Below are 20,197 nucleotides of genomic sequence, written 5' to 3'. Positions count from 1 at the left end.
TAGGACTTCAACATGTGAATTTTGGGGGGACACCATTCAGTCCATAACAGATAGGTTTGATGTAGCTTGATTTTAGAGGATGTGAAAACCAGGCACAGACATTTAGTTCTGATATGGAAGTTCACAGGGTAGAGTTGTGGTTCAGCAGGGGAAAACATGAATGTCATTGCTTTCTCAAGCAAACTTCCAGCTACTCTTAAACATAAAGGTAGTTAGAATGAGTAGAGTACTAAGGGGTGAATGGCAGCCATTTTGGAAAGGGAACTATTAACACTTTTCTGTAGTGGAATAAAAGAATTGAAATAGTCAAATCTTTAATTCCTCTAGGGGTTTCTGGAAAAATGAAGATAATCTTTTGGTGAGGGTAGAGGGACAGAGTGGGGGATATGTCAAGTTTCATTTTAGACTTGATTATACTCTTGGCAACATGGAATTAGAACTCAGAGAAAAGGTCAGAGCTAGTAATAGGAATCAATTCTACACAGGTCAGAATTGAACCTGTGGAAGTGGATGAGATTGCTCAGACTTCAAAAAGGACGAGAGACAAGAATGCTCAGATCTGAAACTGCTTCGTTGTCATATTGGTTTGGAGGATAGTAGGGAGGCGCTCCAGGAACTCTCTAGGTAAAATAGCACCTCTGGCTTTCTTCCTTGACCTTGCTTTGCTTTTCTTTATAGCACATCATGGCCACCTGCATTATATTATATAGCTTTTTGATTATTGTCTGTCTTTCCCAGTGGAATATAAGCTCTGTAAGGGCATCAATGGCCTTTCTGTTCAATGCTGTATTCATAGTATCTGGAAGCGTATCCGGAACATTGTAGGTACTCAATAAATATTTACTGAGTGAATCCATGAATAGGTGAATTTCTACAATCAGTATCATTTAATTTGATAATTAGATCGCTCGATATTTCCCTTTTATCTTTTCTTAAAGTAAAAATTTGTTCTTTAACAAATGTCTTTTAATAAATGAACGTATAGACACATGTATTTGAGAATCTCTAAATATCCAGCCTAAAAACTTGGGTTTGTTTCTGTGTTGTCCCTTAACTTGTACTTTCCCCTAATGAAGATCACCTGGTTCCTTCTCTGGTACATCATTTCTTTATAAGAAAGTAGTTATGACTGTCTTTAAAAAGCCAGGCATTTCCATACTCTGGTTACTTTGATCAGATTATCTATTCGTATCTACTTTCATATTTTTTGTAACTTTCATAGGTTATTTGTGGAGTCCTTGGTTTCTGTGAGGTCTCTTTTCCCTTTGCTCACCCTGCCTGTATTTAAAGATTCCCATCTCATTGTACCTTTATGGGTGCCAGATGAGATAAACATAAGAAATTTGTTTACACCATTCTCCATTCTTTTCTCGGGGAGTACTGCCAATTATGGGATGGTGTCATGAAGTCATAAGATACAACCTTAGGTAGGATAGGCATTTAAACCGAGTCTACTCTTTCCTTTTTCGAAGGGATCATAATCAAAGGTAGATGTGAATCTACTTGTGTTTCATACAGGTGAAGACTCTCAGTAAATCTAGCTTTTCTTTTTCACTAGTCTGAGTGGTATACCTGGCACTAGAATTACCGTGTTAAGTCATTTAAAGCAGTTCTTCAGCAGATGGGGAATTCTTCCTTAAAGGACTATTAAAAAATCACTGAGGAAATGTTTTCAAGGGCCGCACATCCCCTTTTTGAAAATCATAGTGGGTGATTGAGCCACAGCACTTAGCTTGAGCAACAGAGTGAGATCCTGTCTCAAAAAAAAAAAAAAAAAAAAAGAAAAAAAGAAAAATCGTACAGGCCACAGAGCACCTTTCTGATGGGGCATGCCATACCTGTCAGGTGGGAAACACAGGGGTGAGAATCACAGATCAAAGAATCTGAGAGTTAAGCTGAACAGAACATGTAAAACTAAAGGGGGACTTTATTGGTTTCCATCCTCTCCTCTTTACTGCCGAATTAACTTTTGGTCCCCTAGACTCTTGTTTGCTAGAATTTTATGGAACTTTAACACTGTACGGATTGATGTATGCTGATGGGAAGAGGACACTCTGCAGGGCAACAGGACAAGTCTATAAAATCCAGAATCAGATTAGGAGATGAAATTCTGAGCACGCTTGTTGGAAAGAGAGAAAAAGAGAAGGACGTCGAACCTGTTTACTGAACCTATGGCCAGTTTAGTGCATCTTTAGGAACTGTTCACTATAATAGTTGTCTGACTTACAAATTCTACAATTATGATATTTTTATGATTATACTCCTTTGTAATCAGTTTGATTGCATATGTGTGAAAGTGCTCTGGGAGAAAAATTCAATGCAGATGCGAGGTATGACTAACAGGTTTTGTCCAATCTGTAATCGATCATTTTCCACTCCCTGTAGCCATATGCACACAAATAAGAGGGAGATTTACTCAATGGTCATAATAATTTATGGGAACAGGAAGGGAACTAACACTTATTAAGTGTCTGGGATGTGTCAAGTGCTTGACATACATTGCACATTATCTCATGCCATATTAGAAATTTGATTTAGATACTTGTAGATGAATGTATAGGCAAGTAAACTGAGGCTCAGAGATTAAGAGATGTGCCCAAGGTCACGTAGCTGGTAAAAGGCACAGATGGGTATGCAGGCTTCAAAGCCATGACACTGCAGTGCCTCTAAGCACTTTTGCTTAAACAGGGGTTTCTGTAATGGGCCATATAGTAAAAATTTCGGTTTTGTGGGCCAAGAGACAAGATGGAGGATATTATGCAGGCACTTACACAAACATTTAAAATATTATCATTTTAAAATGTAAAAACCATTTTTAGGTGACAGCTGTGCAATAGGTTGGATTTGGCCTGCAGGCCATAGTTGCCAACTCCTGGCCTAAAGTATCCAGAAAATGTAAGCAAAAGCAATTTGGGGGAGGTAAGGTGATTGTTTGAATAAATAATTGTCATCAACTTTGTATTAAATTTGCATAGTCTTTTAGTAACTGAGAATTCAGATTTCCTCACTAATTCCGATATTAAATTATTCCTTCATAAAATTATTCCTGTTGATAGCTATACATGTTTGATGTATTTTGTCTGTTAGTATTCATTGTGTTTGGCAAGATTTCATAACTGCGTATTTTACCTCCATCCTTGACCATTCTCCCAGCTGTTACATACATTAGAGATTATGTATATAAAGTATATAGTATTCTGCATATGGTAGATATTAAATAGTGGTAGTTATTATAAACATTATCCGTGTTCCAAAGTATTATTATAGTATGGATCTGTGATTTATTACTATTTTGTTGGTATTAATATATGTTACACATGATGTAAGCTGATTTCTCCCTCTCAGATCTTAAACATTTTTATAATTAGTCTTTCTGTCTGGCACACACTATTGTCCTTGTTTACAGAAATTCAGTATAAATCCCTAGAGACTTATAAAAACAAACAAAATTTCCTAAAATCCCCCAAAACAAAAAACGTCAAGTTTTAAATTCTGAATTAAAAGTTCCAGAATTAAAATTCTTCTTGAAAAAATGTGGCATATAATGCATTCATGCCTTTAAATAGACATAACATTATATTATTATCCCTCATTTAGTTTGACAAATATGTGTTATCTGTGTTACAAAGGGAAAGGGGAAGAAGATTTTAGATATGAAAGTTTTGAAAAACATAAATTCTAATCAACATGTTTATGAAGCAACTATGTACTGAACATTTATAAGTACTTTACTCCTTTTCTATATTAATGAGCTCAGTTTAAGCTCAATTTAACCTTCCAAATTTAGCCTTTTCTTTAGGGGAAAACAGAAGGTTTAAGTCAAAATATAAAGGAAAAGTATAATGGTTAGAAGTTTCTTAGCTTTAGGCCTTTGTAGGTCCATGTAGGCCAAAGCCTCATACAAAGGAATGGTGAAGCGTCTTTCGGTCAAAAATTTTCTTTACTTAATTTCTGTAGATCCTAAAATTCAACTGTAAAATATTCAGTTCTTTGGAGTTAATTGCCTTCAGATTTTTCTCCTTAAAAGGTAAATATTATCAGGAAAATAACAATGTTATGTATTTATAGTACAATGTAAATTAGCTCATTAGTTCTCTTCCTGAAAACTGAGATCCTTTCCCAGAGCATGTACATTTTTTACAGTGGAAGGGTACAGGGTTGGGTAATTTTGCACTATGTATTACTGTCTAGAATCTGCGGATTTATGTAGGAAAGAGTGTCACAAAGAAGAATGGAGAGGGAAAAGAGGAGGGAGAAAGGGGAGTTGGGATTAGAAGATACTTTTTGGTCCTTCACCATTCTGTTTTAAGGCAGTTCAGATTTTAGTGTCCTTTAAAGCAGGCAAGAGTTGACAGTATTCCCACATTCAGCGTTTAGGAGGATGCTTTCATTCATATGTGTGGAAATGAAACTTCTGGAGTTGTCAACAAGTCAGAGAAAGCAGAAAAAGCCGTGGAACTTGTAATGCTCTCTGCCTTTTTGGACAAAGCTCACCTACCTCATTTTTATCTGTAAGTGTCTGTAGTGGATAAAGTTCATCATTATAAATAGAAACCAGAAAACACCCTCATGAGCTAAGAACCACTTACAGGGTGAAAGTTAAGAAAGTGTACTTGTTTCATATGGATGTTTTGTGTGAGTTTTGGTTATTACTCTTAGAGAGAGAGTGTGGTACACAGGTAGCCCTTCAGACTAACACCAAACACCACTCCATCATATATGTGATTTTGCATGAAACATATGCATTTTATAGTATGTAGATATGTTCCAAAATCAAATGGAAGAACTTTTCATTTCTTTAGAAATGAAATGTTAAAGGGGAAGAAAAATTTGTTTTGTTTTCAGTTTATACACTTGGATTTCTGCTGGGCTAGAAGGATGGGATGCTGAAAAAGTATTTCAGGGTATTGTAGCATTGCTGTGATTCAGGGTCTGTTTATAAGGCATCCGTTTATTGGGATGTGCAGCTGTGTGACCTGACTTTGTGCCGCCCATCAGAGGACAGACCTTTTGTACCTGCTGGGAAGCAGTGGAGTTACTTTACATGGTGGATGACTCACTCACACATAGTGGGTGCTCAGAAAATATTTGTGAGGAGGACAAAGTGGTATATGGCATCTCCTCTGATACTTTCATATAAAAGCAAGTTGCAGAGAGATGACTCCAGGGACACTATTAATTTTGTCTTCACACAATCAGTCCATAATATGCAACATTGTATATACTATACATACAGTACTTAATGGCATATCAAGTTTATTCTCTTAGCACTGAGCAGGACATTCTGAGATGTGCAAACCTTTTGCTGATTCATCTGTATGATGATCAGGTTACTGGTTGGAGAAATTTCCTCAATATGGTATACTATGCTTTGACATCAGGTGCTAATAATTTACTGCAAACAGGACCTAGAGAATTACTTTTAAAGACAACCTTTTGATCTTTCCAGATTAAAACACACAAAATAATAGGTTACACCATTGTAAGGAAACAGCTTATAGAACTTACTAACTACAGCTGTCTATGCCATAGCCTGGTTGGTCAGGTGGCCTATTGGGAAGTACATGAGTGCCAGTAGAACTGAGTTCATATATCTCAGAAATAGTAATTGTTTCTATTATATGGATACTATATGGACCAGAATGTTCACACAGCCAGGTATAAGCTCCACAAAGACAGAGAGCAGTGTTTGTCTGATGTACCACTGTGTCCCAGTACTTAGAAGAGTACCTGACATTTATAAAGCACTACCATATTGAAGAATAACTAGAATTTGAAAATACGTGGTCTGATTTACTCATCTGCGTTAGAAAAATCTGTTAGAATACCCTGAAGTTTAAATGTTTCTTGAGATGTTGAAGTATGTTTTACATTGCTATGGGGATAATAACAAATTATTATTTTTAAGGGAAAGCATTCAACAAGTCAACACATAAGATGATACCTGTTTTGAAAGCTCCTGAAAGATTTTATGTTCCTTACAAAGAATTCTGGGCAAAAGACAGCTGGGTTTTTATATTTACAAGATAGATGAAAATAGTTTTATAATAATCCAAGTGCAGAGAATGAGGAGATTCTAATTCAAGGGGCCAAAGTATTTGTCTTGATGTCTGTACAGTATTGACATAAAATAATTTTGGAAGCATTTCCACTTGTTTCTACCATCCAGTTAAATATGTACCAAGTAACTACCTACTAAGTAACAGGTACTTGGCTATTGACAAGGGATACATGTCTCGGGAGCTTATAGTGGAATAGAGGACACGGACTCATAAATGGTTAATTTTAGCACATCCTAAGAGCTATGATAGAAGTCTGTGTGGAGACTGAGAGGAAGGGCCCTTAGCCCAGAAGTGGGGGTGACAGTTGGGGTCAGGGGAGGAAGGGAGGGTCAGGGAAGGCTCCAGAAGTGTTGGCTATTAAGTGAGTCTTGAGTGAGTGTTGGGTATTAAGTGAGCATGAGTTTTTGGGTGAGGAAGAAGAGAGAAGAACAGCAAGAGCAAAGTCCCAGAGCTGTGGGAAACTATACTCAGTTTCATATTACTGAAGGTAACGAGGAAGATGAAGCTTGTGAGGAAGGCAGGGCTTGGACATCTGTCATTCTAAGAAGATTGGACTCCATGCTAAAAGCAGTAGAGAGCCACTGAAGGATTTTTTTATTTTTTATTATACTTTAAGTTCTAGGGTACATGTGCACAACATGCAGGTTTGTAACTGAAGGATTTTTATACAGCGTAGAGCAAGCTTGTCCAACCTGTGGCCCATGGGCTGCAACATGTGGCCCAGGATGGCTTTGAATGTGGCCCAACACAAATTCATAAACTCTCTTAAAACGTTATGAGATTCTTTCATGATTTTTTTTTCTTTTTTCTTTTTTGTTTTAGCTCATCAGCTGCCATTAGTGTTAGTGTATTTTATGTGTGACCCAAGACAATTTTTCTTCCACTATGGCTCAGGGAAGCCCAAAGATTGAACACCACTGGTGTGGAGGAATTCTTAGACCTGGTCGAAGAATTCCTGGCATTCCAGCATCCCATTGGCATGCTGATGGCAGTCTGGAGGATGGGTTTTAAGTGGGCAAGGCTGGATAGGTGATCATTTGCATCAGGTAAGAGATCAAGGCCTGTCTTGGATAGTGGAAATTAGAGATGGAGAAGAGAGGAGAGTTTCAGAACCAGCTGTTCAACAATGATGAGTCCAGTCTGGAACTACTGAGTTGACTGATAGGACATTGCCTGCATTCGATCCCTAAAACTTATTTAAATCTTTTCTTACTAATTTATTTTTAAAATCTGTATTTTCTAAAAAAAAAAACTTTATGCAAACAGTATTGTTTCACATCTTTGCAAATTTCTTAACGTCCAGTTTTACAGAAGACAGATTTTCATATTTGCTTCTGCATTTCATTTGTTGCAGTTGGCCAGGTGCAGGGGTTTATGCCTGTAATCCTAGTGACTTGGGAGGCTGAGGTGGGAGGATCACTTGAAGCCAGGAGTTCCAGACAAGCCTAGGCAACACAGCTGGACCCTGTCTCTACAAAACATGAAAAATAAAAAAAATTAGCCAGGCCTGGTGGAGCATGCCTGTAGTCCTAGCTACTGGGGAGACTGAGGCGGGAGGAGAGATTGAGCCCAGGAGTTAGAGGTTACAATGAGCTATAATCATGCCATTGCACTTCAGCCTGAGTGACAGAGTGAAACCCTGTCTCTTAAAAAAGAAACGTGTCACAGTATGTTATGTTGGTGAAAATATAAAGAAAATCTGGTCTCATACACATATGTAGTTGGAAAAGGAAGAAATAGCTTAATAGTCTTTTCAGGTAATTTGGATATTCTAATTTAATATTATACCAGAACAAGTGGTAGTTCCTTAAAGGAGAGATACAAGATGGAACCTGAAACCATATCAATGAACTTTTTATATTCTGATACGTTAAAATCCATTGGCTACTCTCACACTTTGAATGGCTCTTTCACCCATGTATGATTTTATAATGTCTTGCATTGTTCATTTGGAAATTATTAGTTAATTAAATTATGCAAATTTTCTAAATGTTGCCACATTTCATTATATAATGTTAAAAAATCACATTTGTTAATAGCACATCACCATTGGGCTTATCGAAAAAGTCTTCTAGAACTAGGAAGCTATCAAGCTCAAGGTGTCCAACAGAAGTTTCCCAAAATTGTAATTTTTATTCAAAAACTTGAATTTTATTATTGGCAATAAATACTGTTAGTTATTTTCCTTGATGTGACAGGCTCACTTTGTTCATTAAAAAACAAAACAAAACCAAAAACTGACAAATACCTGAGTCTGAAACACAGTTTGTCAGTCAAGTATAATTGGTATTCCATGAAAAACAGAGGGCAGTTCAACTCACAACTCAAAACAGTATTTGATTAGAACAAATGGCAATGTCATATTGTTCAAGCTAATAGACAAGTGCATTTCCTTGAGACAATTATCATATTTCAGGATGCAGCACAAACTTCTATGCATATTTCCCATTTTGCCACATAAAATATTAAAATGATGTATACAAGAGTCAATTAAGACTGTTACTGTTTCGTCCAGGACTTCTTAGGTGAAACTGGCTTTTTTTTCTTTTTCTTTCTGCAAGTAGACAGTGGTGAAGAATACAGTGATTACTAGTTCTTTTTGTTGCCACTGCCTTGATTTGTTTTAAGGCACCAGTAGTTTTACCCATTGCATTTGTACCATCATTTCAAATGTAAACACAACTGTTTCAGGATAAATGATGAGATTTGAAAAGTTATTGTACATTTTGAATGTTTCAGCATTCCTTGTGTTTGTTGTCATGCATTCAAATAAAAGACCTTTGATGACTGGCTGGTGCTGTAAGTGAATATAACTGAAATAGCAAGTCCAGACAGTCCATAAACCTATCCATTTCTAAGGCAAGAGTGCAATTCTGCAGACAAAACCAGTTTGCAGTTAAGTCTTTAATTCAGTGAGCTACTGTATCGTTGCAAAGTGGCAGTGCTGTGATTTCTTTTGCTGACTTTTCATCTAGAAAGCATTCAGCAAAATAAACTCTGTCAGGCTTTACTGGTCTCTCACCTATGATGTTCATTTCTTCAGCCAAAGTAATATAATAACTTATCCTGTAAGATACTGGCTTTTTCATCTCAAGTTTGAAAAGCTGTTCCAAATTGTCCTTAGCTTTTCAAAAGTTCATTACATCTACACTTAAAAATCCAATTCCGGCCAGGTGCAGTGGCTCATGCCTGTAATCTCAGCGCTTTGGGAGGCCGAGGAGCAGGGGATCATGAGGTCAGAAGATTGAGACCATCCTGGCTAACATGGTGAAACCCCGTCTCTATTAAAAATACAAAAAATTAGCTGAGCGTGGTGGCGGGAACCTGTAGTCCCAGCTACTTGGGAGGCTGAGGCAGGAGAATGGCGTGAACCTGGGTGGCAGAGCTTGCAGTGAGCTGAGATCGTGCCACCACACTCTAGCCTGGGTGACAGAGCAAGACTCTGTCTCAAAAAAAAAAAAAAAAAATCCAATTCCTTTTTTTTTTTTTTTTTTTTTGAGACAAGGTCTTGCTCTGTCACTCAGGCTGGAGTGCAGTTGTATGATCATAGCCTACTGCTTCCAGCCTTGACTTCTTGGGCTCAAGTTATCCTCCCACTTCAGCCTCCCAAGGAGCTGGAACCACAGGCATGTGCCACTATGCCCAGCTAATTTTTTAATTTTTTATTTTATGTAGAGATGGGGTCTCGTTATATTGCCCAGGCTGGTCTTGAAGCAATACTGGGCTCAAGCAATACCTCCTGCCGTGGCCTCCCAAATTGCTGGGATTACAGGTGTGAGCCACTGCACCCAGCCCAGCCCTCGGTTCCTTTTTTGAAACTCTGAATTATTGGTCTCATGATAGTGTTACAATGTTAATTGACACCATAAAACTATGCAAAAATGTTCTACTGCATAAGATACAATAAGGTAAATTATTAACATTTATAAAGCCTGGGCAAAGATAGCATTCTCATATATTTATTTCTTCTTTACAGTTTCTTCCAGTAGCTTTGGACTAGATTTCTCCCCTCTATGAGTTGTCACAGAACTCTCTGATATATCATTTCATCTTTTTCAGTATCTTTAGTTGTAGACAGTACATCTGAGTCTGGAGGAAGTGAATCCTCTAATCTCTTTTTTTAAAGCAAAAGATGAGGCTCCAGAGTCAGTTTGATGAGGATTTTAATCTCTTCTTTGCTTTTGATGGAGCAGTGTAACTGGACAAATTCTCAAGGCCCCATATTTCATATACACTTTTTGTGCATCAGAAATCTCTGAGTGTTTTTCAGAGTTCTGGCTCAAAATCTCTCATAAGACTACAGTCAAGATGTCGGCCAGAGCTGCAGTCATCTGAAGGCCTGATGTGCAGCGGCAGAATCTACTTTCAAAGTAGCTCACTCCCATGGCGGGCATATTGGTGCTGGCTGTTGGCCTCAGTTGACTTTTCCAGGCAGTGTCCTCCCACAGGAGGACATGGTGGCTGTCTCCCACAGCATGAGTGTTCAACCATATCTGATTAGAACAATGGCAGCATCCTATCATTTGACCTGATAGATCAAACTGAATTTGTATTTCGACATTTACATAAAGCAAAGTACATTTAAATTTTTTTGTAGCGATATTAACAACTGTTTTTGATGTGTGTGGGAGGGCTTCTGGGCATTGGGGGTTGTGGTCCTGTCAAACAGTACTATTGCTTTGGCATTGCACAGAAAACTTCATGTTGAAACATTAGTCTTTTGTTGATCATCTTGGTCTATATTAAGTTCTCCAGAGGTCACGAATTTGTGGCTTGAATTTTCGTATCTCATGCAAAATGGGAAGATAATTAAAACAGGAGGATAATTAATTTTGTAAAAAATTACTTTCTATGGATTTATTTGAATGGGCATTTAAATCCTTTATTATACATAAAATATTAGTAGGTAGAAAACAAAATTCAAATAGATTTTATTGAGAAACTCTAACGTATTAGGGTTCTCCAGAGAAATAGAACCAATAGGGTACATATAAATACATAGAAAGGGATTTATTTTGAAGGATTGGCTCACACAATTATGGAGGCCAAGAAGTCCCACCATCTGCCATCCGTAAGCTGAAGAACCAGAAGAGCTGGTGATGCAGTTCTAGGTCAAGCCTGAAGGCCTGAGAACCAGGCGAGCTGGTGCTGTAAGTCCTAGTCAGAGTCTGAAGGCCCAAGAACCAGGAGTGCTGATGTCTAAGGGTAGGAAAAGCTCAAGAAGATAGCTTCAGCCTTTTTGTTCTATTCTGGCCCTCAGTGGATTGCAGGATGCCTGCCCACATTGGCGAGGGGGGATCTTCTTCACTCTGTCTACTGATTCAAATGCAAATATCTTCCAGAAACACTCTCACAGACATACCCCAAAATGATCTTTTACCAGCTGCCTGGGCATGCCTTAATCCAGTCAAATTGACACATCAAATTAGCCATCACACTCAACATCTTATTTGGAGCATCTTTTAAATGATTTTGGTTTCCAAGGAATTGCAATTACTGAAGTCTTGTATTTTCCACAGATACACCAAGGGATTTGTTTTGTTTTTTATTTATTTATTTTTTAAAGTTATCAAAAAGTTAGAGGGAGAGACAGCAAGAAGTTTTAGGGAAATACACTCATGAGAAACAAGGAAATACAGTCATGCATTGCTTAACGATGGAGATACAGTCTGAGAAATGTGTCGTTAAGTGATTTTGTCGTTGTTTGAACATTATGGAATGTACTTGCACAAACCTAGATAGTCTAGCCTACTAGTCACCTAGGCTCTATGGTGTAGTCTGTTGCTCCTGGTCTATAAACGTACACAGCATGTTACTGTACTGAACACTGTAGGCAACTGTAACACAGAGGTATTTGTCTATCTAAACATATCTAAACATAGAAACAGTAAAAAATATGGTATTAAAATCTTACAGGACCGTCATTGTACATGGAGTTCATTGTTGACTTAAACATCATTTTGTGGGGCATGGCTGTATTTACTTTGGACCTGTCCCCACCAGGGTCTTATACCACCTACTAATACTGAGTAACAATCCAAACTCATGGTGTCCCTCCCTCCCTCCTAAAACCCTAACATTCTGCTCTGGTGTTTTCCTTGTGATCTGGAGCTGGTGGCCCTGTTCACCTGGTCATGGCTCCAAGCCATGGCCTGACTGGGGACCCTTTCATTGCTCCCCACCTCCAAAAGAGCCAGACCTGTGGGTTCTGCCCTAGCAATGCTGCCCAGCTCTGCTTTCTTTCCATTTACTTTCTCCTTTCCCACTGTATCTGCCCCAGTGCCCAGTCATTTCTCTCCTGGGCTACTGCAGTGGATCCTAATGGCCTCTGGATTCCTCATCTTCTCTCAACTGCTTGCAGATTAATTTTGCTTACCTAACATGTTTTCTCAATGTTTATTAAATAAAATTCCAGTGTCTCAGCTGCTGGAGGTGCTCCACCCAAAGGCACCAAGTTACCTTTTATGTTTAATGTCATCGTCTTCTGACAATCGTAAAAGGGGACTGTACACTGTAATATGAACCCTCTCCTTAATTCTTTGCTCTTGTTCTTTCTGTAAATGCTGTGGGCCCCATGCCCCCCCCCATCCTTTAGGACCTATCTTAAATGCCACCACCCCTGCAAAGATTTTCCTTCTGACCTCCTTTTTCCTCTACCAGACCTGTTGTTTCTCTTTTTAGGTGGCTCACTGAACTTTGTATCCCTCGTGTTATTTAATCATAATCGGTTTCTTTTAACATAGCATGTGTGTACTTAACCTTATCATTCCTGCATTTTTTGCTAGTTGGACTTGAACAAATAGTTGTATAAATCCATTGGAAAAAAGTATTCAAGATAGGAAAAGTCCAAATTACTGTGTTAGTTTATCAGATGCAATGTAAAGCTATGCAGAATTTAAAAAATTACATCTAGACACCTATATGTTTATGTATTAATTATTTTGCTAAGATGGCTTTGTTCTAGTATTGAAGGATACAGAAGTGTGGCATTACTTTTTATTCATGGCTGCACCTAAAAAATTATTTGCGTCCCAGAAGATAATTTGAGAACATAAAAATGCTCCAACATCTCTTTCAATTCGGGATGTTGCCTAAAAACGTCGACAAACGCTGTTTGAGAAGGGAGGCTACGCTGGGGCGCCCAAGGAGACAGGCCCTTAAGAACCTTCCAGAGATGCGTTAACTGGGCTAACAGCTCGCCGCGCCAGGGCAGGCAGAGGGGTGAGGGGCGCGCTCCTTCCGGACTTGCCAGGCCCCAAGAACCAGGCCGACCGGTTCCCACCGCTGACTCCCGCCTCCCTCTGCAGGCCCAGCCCTGCGCCGCGCGCCCTCTCCCCGGGCGCCCAGGCCCGGCGGGGGCCTAGAGGGCAGGACTGGCCCGGGCGAGGGTCGGGGTCCCGCAGGCGGGAGGTGGAATGCGGGAGGCGAGAGGCAGGAGGCGGGAGGCCGCGCGTTGTCCGGGTTTCCAGGTGAAGGGCAGGAAAACAACCGGTCGATCTGGGCGGAGCCGGGCGGGCGGGGCGAGGGCGGAGGGCGGAGGGCGCATTGCCTCATCCTGTACATTTTACTGGAAATCGGCCGCATCCGGAGGAGGGGCTGGGAGGCGGCCCGGGCACCGCCAATGGCCGGGCCGGGCGCCGGGGAGGTCGGCGAGCTCGGGGGCCGGTTAAATACCCTGGCAGCCCCGCGCCGCGCCCGTACCCGCCCGCGCTATCCGCCCGCCGACAGTTCTCCGAGCTCGCCCGGGAGGCAACCGCGCGCAGCGAGCCGGTGGCGCAGGTGTCGGGGTCCCCGAGCGCCCAGCCTGGGAGCATGATTGTGGACAAGCTGCTGGACGACAGCCGCGGCGGAGAGGGGCTGCGGGACGCGGCGGGCGGCTGCGGCCTCATGACCAGCCCACTCAACCTGGGCTACTTCTACGGCGCGTCGCCGCCCGCCGCCGCCCCGGGCGCCTGCGACGCTAGCTGCTCGGCCTCGGGCCCCTCGGCGCCCGGCTCTCCCGGCTCCGACTCCTCGGACTTCTCCTCCGCCTCGTCTGTATCCTCCTGCGGCGCCGTGGAGTCCCGGCCGAGAGGCGGCGCCCGCGCCGAGCGCCAGCCAGGTACCAGCCGGCCCCGCACCGCTGCGTTCTCGGGGCGCGCACGCCCTGGGAGGTTGGAAGACTCCCCAGATGGAGGGTGGCCCCTGCGCCCTCCTTAGAGCTAGAACGTACGCACCTTAGCCATCAGTTATCCCTCCCCGCCTTGCCCGGGCCGGACGCCTGCCAGATCTACACGCCCTTCGGCGGCCGGCTGTACCGGCGCCCTCTTGCGGGCCTCGGGGCTTCGGAAACCGCTCAGCCGAGCTCTGACTGCCGGGCGAGTGACCAGGAGATCGCTCACTCTAAGCAGCAGCTTTGTTGAGTTATAATTAATATACTGTGATGAGATTTGGGGTCTGATGTAGGTGTAATTTTCTTCTTGTGACTATTTTAGTGAAAAGCTGTAGCAGAGGATAAGGGTTTGGGGATTGCGTTAAAGGTCATGACTTATTTCTTCGTCAGTATTTATGGAAGTTTTAAGTAAAAATACTTGACCGTCAAAGAAAAGAAAACTGCTGTTATTAAGGTGAAGCAGGGCTGAAAACCAACTCAAGTTATGCCTTTAGTTTGGCGAGTTTCGGAAGTCTGCCCAGAATTTCTGAGGTCTTATTTTTGTTCTGTATGCCTTAAAAAAAAAAAAGGATAAGCCATCTCTAGCAGAGAAAGACGTTATGTTATCTTTCGTTGGCTGCGAATTGGTTTCCTTTCTTAGTGAACCAAGTTGCATAATTTGGGGGAAAACAGGATGCCCCTGTGGGTAGGCTAGAAAAACGCCTCGATAATTGAACCGTTGAGAGTCTAATCAGCATGGTTTTAAAGAACATCTCTTTCCGGTGTTTCCCGCTCTTAGCCACTCCTGTTTTGGTTGTCATTTATTTTAAAAAGTGATTTCTCATTTTCATTTTAAGTCATTTAAAATCATGTGAAAAGTGATTTAAACCACTGTGTAGCAGATCCAGAAAGAATGTGTTTAGGACCTTTTCTTCCCCATTTGGCCTTCATCTGGCTGAAACTGTTTTGCTAGTCGCTTGGTTTACCACACGGCCACAGGGGATTTCTGAAACTGCATTTTTTTTTTTAATCTCTGTGACGTTGGATTATTAACTGCTGTCATTCCAGAAAAATGCTGTGTTAGATTCTGGCAATTCTGGTATCTTTTGAAATCCCTAAACTTAAAGCCAACTCATGTTTCACTTACCCTATCATTGAACTATTTATCTCACATATTTATGATAGATACCTATGTTCAAATTATGCGTTGTTTCTTGCCCCACCTTATTTTTTCTACACTTGATGGAGTGGCTGAATTATTCATTTCCTGACTTTTTGTGAATTTATGTTGAACACACATACTAAGAGGTTGTGACATAATAGTGATCAGAAGAGGTGTACTGTACTTCTATACTAAATGCTAAAGTGTATTTCAGAATTTAAAAGTGAAACAAGCATATTTCCTTTTTACTTAGAAGACCTGTGTAAGTAATTCCAAAAACAGTCAGTGAGGGGAAATCCTGTTTGCATATGTAGAAATGTGTTTAAGCTCAGTTAATTTAAGCAGCTTTTTTTTTTGGCACAGTTGAATTGAAGGAAATAATAAGACATGAATCTAAGACATTGTTAATTGTCAGGTTTTGGTACATTGAGATCTTTGAAAGAAGTTGTTTTGTGCCTTCTTGGGGAAGCGGAATTGATAGACTTTAAAATTTCTATGTGATCATAAAACCAATGGTTTAAAAAGCTAAAAGTGCATCATTTATCACTTGCTCCCCAAGGTTTTTCCAAAGTCAAGAATAATTATAGATCTATGAGAGTCAGGATGGCAAAATCGGTGATCCATTCTCATGGGTGGTTAGAGCTGAAAGATAGAGAGGCTTCATTTGGGTTTGCCTCTTGGTTCTGAGGATCCTTGACCACGTTTTTATGAGCTTTGATTTCTTAGGGTACCCAGTAGAGAAAGGTATCAGGCAACTTAGGAGCCTTGAGCAGAGCTCGGGACTCACAATGATTGACCAGAGCAAGTTGGAAATGTTTTGCAATCTGCTGCTTGGGGACTTTATACATTAGGCAACAGCTATACTTTTGGGATTAGTAACGTTTATGTCTGTGAAGATATTTAACCAGGAATATGTTTTGTTTTCTTTTGAACAGTTGAGCCCCATATGGGGGTTGGCAGGCAGCAGAGAGGCCCTTTTCAAGGTGTTCGGGTGAAGAACTCGGTGAAGGAACTCCTGTTGCACATCCGAAGTCATAAACAGAAGGGCTCTGGCCAAGCTGTGGATGATTTTAAGGTGACATCTATTTTTCTGTTTTGAGTGTAGAGTGGTGGGGAGGGGTTAGTCTGTCAAGGTTGTTATGATGGCCTAGGTCCAGTCATCAAGTAAGTTACTTGAAATTTTTCATCGATGACAGAGTCCATAGGACAGAGACCATATTTGGTCTGTTGTATCCTCCTGAGCCCAGTGCCAGACACCTGGTAGGTGGGCAAGAGAAACTTAAATAAATAAATAAATGAAGGCAAGTTCAGGGACTCAACAACCGAAATGGAACTTTTTAACTAGAAGGGAAAAATCACATGCTCTTATTAATTTCATCTTGACCTGCGTTGAGCTAAGGTGAAAGTGAAGATGAGGAAGTTGCAAGATAGAATAAAAATTGACATAGAAAATAAATATTGATAGAAAAACCGTATCAGAGATTTATGGTAAGATATAAGGGGTGTTAGAGATAAGCTTACTTATTGATGTATATTAAGAGGAAGTCATTTTGTATACACTAAATTGGAAACTTTTTTCTTTTATAGACACAAGGTGTGAACATAGAACAGTTCAGAGGTAAGAGTTACTTGTATTCATAATTTTTTCGGGGCTTTAGAGTCAAATCATAAGAGTGTAATTACGGGTAACATGTATAAAATAAGATGATCACAGAGGCTGTATTCCTTTGGGTACAGAATGGAAGAACACAGTATCATATGGTGGGAAAAGGAAAGGGCCCGATTTGTTCTCTGATGGACCAGCTTGCAAAAGGCCAGCTCTGTTGCATTCCCAATTTTTGGTAAGTATCTTACCATTTTCCTCTGACTATCCTTTGGAAATTATTCCTGGGATAATTTTAGAAGGAAGTGAGTGTGCAAGTTGCATTTTACTTCTTTCCAGACACCACCTCAAACACCAACGCCCGGGGAGAGCATGGAAGATGTTCATCACAATGAACCCAAACAGGACAGCAGTGCTGATCTGCTTCAGAACATCATCAACATTAAGAATGAATGCAGCCCCGTTTCCCTGAACACAGTTCAAGTTAGCTGGTTGAACCCCGTGGTGGTCCCTCAGAGCTCCCCTGCAGAGCAGTGTCAAGAATTCCATGGAGGACAGGTCTTTTCTCCACCTCAGAAATACCAGCCATTCCAAGTCAACAGCCCCCCACAAGTGATAGACCAGGCTTCCCTGTACCAGTATTCTCCACAGAACCAGCATGTAGAGCAGCAGCCGCACTATACCCACAAGCCAACTCTGGAATACAGTCCTTTCTCCAGACCTCCCCAGTCCCCCACTTACGAACCAAACCTCTTTGATGGTCAAGAATCACCGTTTTGCCCGAACGAAAGCTTAGTTTCCTTTCTTAATAATGAAAGGGAATCTGAGAATATTGCTAATCCCGTTCCGACTTCCTCCAGTGTCCAGCAGCAAAATGACGCTCACTTGCACAGCTTCAGCATGACGCCCGACAGCCTCTGTGAGGCCATGGCGGGGCACGAGATGGCCTCTGACGCTTCAAACACTTCCCTGCCATTCCCAAACATCCCTGGAAATCCAATGAATACCACACAGTTAGGGAAATCATTTTTTCAGTGGCAAGTGGAGCAGGAAGAAAGCAAATTGGCAAATGTTTCCCAAGACCAGTTTCTTTCAAAGGATGCAGATGGTGATACGTGAGTATCCTTTTATCTCGTGTTCTTAATTAGGTAAGCCACACTTGTTGGACTAGTAAGCATAGAATTTTTCTAGGGTATACCAAGGTATACCTTAGTGGTTGGCTAACCAAGATGACTAGTATAGATAGAAACCGCCACGCAGTGATAGCTAATATGTCAAGAAAGGGTTTTCCTTCAAAGAAATTTTTTGGCTGAACAAATAACCTGTTCTAAATCATAAAAATATCTGTGTCATCTTGAATAATTGGGTTTGGAAGACCAGCGTAGACTGTAGAACAGAAACAATTAGATCATGATTAGGGATAAACTGTGAGTTGGTTTGCAGATTGATCTTAATCTGTCCTGATGCCTTTGTGGCCTTGGGCAAGTTATTTAACCTCTTTATGTCTCAGTTCCTGGAGATGTAAAATGATAATACCTCTTGTATAGGGATTTTATGAGTATTAAAAATAATAAATGTAAGGTGATCAGCATGGTGCTTGACATTCTTCTTTTTCTTATTTCTGATAGCCTAACCCATCCTGTTGCAACTGGGGTGTATCATCAATGTAGCAGAAAAGACAAATTATGCTTTGTAATGTTTCATTTGAGTGTACCAATATATAAAAAGGGGGCTAAAGGAAGATTTTTTTTTTTCAAAAGAACAACTTAGTGAAATCAGAAATAATTCACCCCTTTTCCTTTCTATGTTCCCCAGGTTCCTTCATATTGCTGTTGCCCAAGGGAGAAGAGCACTTTCCTATGTTCTAGCAAGAAAGATGAATGCACTTCACATGCTGGATATTAAGGAGCACAATGGACAGGTGAGGACCTTGACAGAGTCTGAAATGGCAAAGAGGGGGTCATGGTAAAGTGAATGATGACCAGCCTTATGTGTAGATCATCTTAGAGCTCAACATCAAGAGAGTTTAGTTAATATTAACTTTGAGATGTTGACTTTTTGCTATCATCAACCTTGAAGTTATTAACTTTGTAGCTATTTGACCAAACACGGAGTGTAATAAAGCCACACCCTCGGCTTACTTTAGTTTCCTTGTCTTACAGTATTTGATTGCTTATTCAAAGGATTTATTTTCTCTATGTGGGTTTTTCCCTCAGTCATAGTTTAGTTTCATATTCCTTGTTATGATAACATTGTATGTTTAAAATACCTGTTTTCCTCTGGATATCCACAGAGTGCCTTTCAGGTGGCAGTGGCTGCCAATCAGCATCTCATCGTGCAGGATCTGGTGAACCTCGGGGCGCAGGTGAACACCACAGACTGCTGGGGAAGAACACCTCTGCACGTCTGTGCTGAGAAGGGCCACTGCCAGGTGCTTCAGGTAAGAGGCAGCAGACCAGGCTTCCATCATTGCAAGGCCAGAGAGATACAGTTGGATATTAGAAGTTGGATATAGGTTGCCTATTGCAGTAATCTATTTTGAGTTAACTTACTCATTTCTTGGGGATTCTAATAGTTCGGTATATGTGCAGCTTGTGTTGCTAACAGATGTCTGTTTTTAAAATCTGCAGGCGATTCAGAAGGGAGCAGTGGGAAGTAATCAGTTTGTGGATCTTGAGGCAACTAACTATGATGGTAAGCAACTGAAACTTTATTAGATTGAGAGCCACTTAGAGAGGGGGACCCATAAGGTCTAAGGGTACTAAGTATCATGCTAAGAAGGAAGGTAATTAAAGCTAAAATATTCTGTAGATAAAATTAGCACTGAGACCCAACAAAGGGACTATATTCAGATTGCTTTACTAGTTCTTGTGAAGCCCATTTGTAGGTTAAGTTAGAGGCCATCCTCAACTTTTGTCGTTATAGAAGGACCAAAAGACCTGATGGGATGCTCGACCACTGCTTGATTATACTTTTCTTCTAGGCCTGACTCCCCTTCATTGTGCAGTCATAGCCCACAATGCTGTGGTCCATGAACTCCAGAGAAATCAACAGCCTCATTCACCTGAAGTTCAGGAGCTTTTACTGAAGAATAAGAGTCTGGTTGATACCATTAAGTGCCTAATTCAAATGGGAGCAGCGGTGGAAGCGAAGGTAAATTCAAAGAAAAGGTTTAAGATGGGGTAGGGGAGAAGCTGGTTATAGCAGAAGAGCAGAAGACCTTGCTTCCAAGTACAGAT

At 40.8% G+C, this 20,197-nt stretch overlaps 1 protein-coding gene across 8 annotated transcripts in view; it reads left to right on the top strand.

Annotated features, from left to right (window-relative positions):
• The window catches only part of LOC105477504 (NFKB inhibitor zeta), a 37,506-nt gene that overhangs the window by 12,575 nt on the left and 4,734 nt on the right, over positions 1-20,197 (top strand). For 5 of the 8 annotated variants that reach the window (XM_071092507.1, XM_011734068.2, XM_011734067.2 and 2 more), the window contains 8 exons: positions 16,291-16,430; positions 16,943-16,973; positions 17,093-17,196; positions 17,298-18,073; positions 18,774-18,879; positions 19,252-19,398; positions 19,589-19,652; positions 19,942-20,111. In XM_071092507.1, coding sequence (XP_070948608.1) covers positions 16,302-16,430; positions 16,943-16,973; positions 17,093-17,196; positions 17,298-18,073; positions 18,774-18,879; positions 19,252-19,398; positions 19,589-19,652; positions 19,942-20,111 — 1,527 coding nt within the window. In that variant the 5' untranslated portion in view covers positions 16,291-16,301. Of the gene's footprint in view, positions 1-11,639; positions 14,164-14,186; positions 14,504-16,290; positions 16,431-16,942; positions 16,974-17,092; positions 17,197-17,297; positions 18,074-18,773; positions 18,880-19,251; positions 19,399-19,588; positions 19,653-19,941; positions 20,112-20,197 lie in introns of those variants that run through there. The other 3 variants (XM_011734065.3, XM_011734066.3, XM_024791458.2) reach the window with 3 other exon arrangements.

This window comes from Macaca nemestrina, chromosome 2 (genome assembly GCF_043159975.1).
Source record: "Macaca nemestrina isolate mMacNem1 chromosome 2, mMacNem.hap1, whole genome shotgun sequence".
Lineage (NCBI taxonomy): Eukaryota > Metazoa > Chordata > Mammalia > Primates > Cercopithecidae > Macaca > Macaca nemestrina.
Note: the sequence above shows the minus strand (reverse complement) of the source record. Positions and strands in the feature narration are given on the sequence as shown.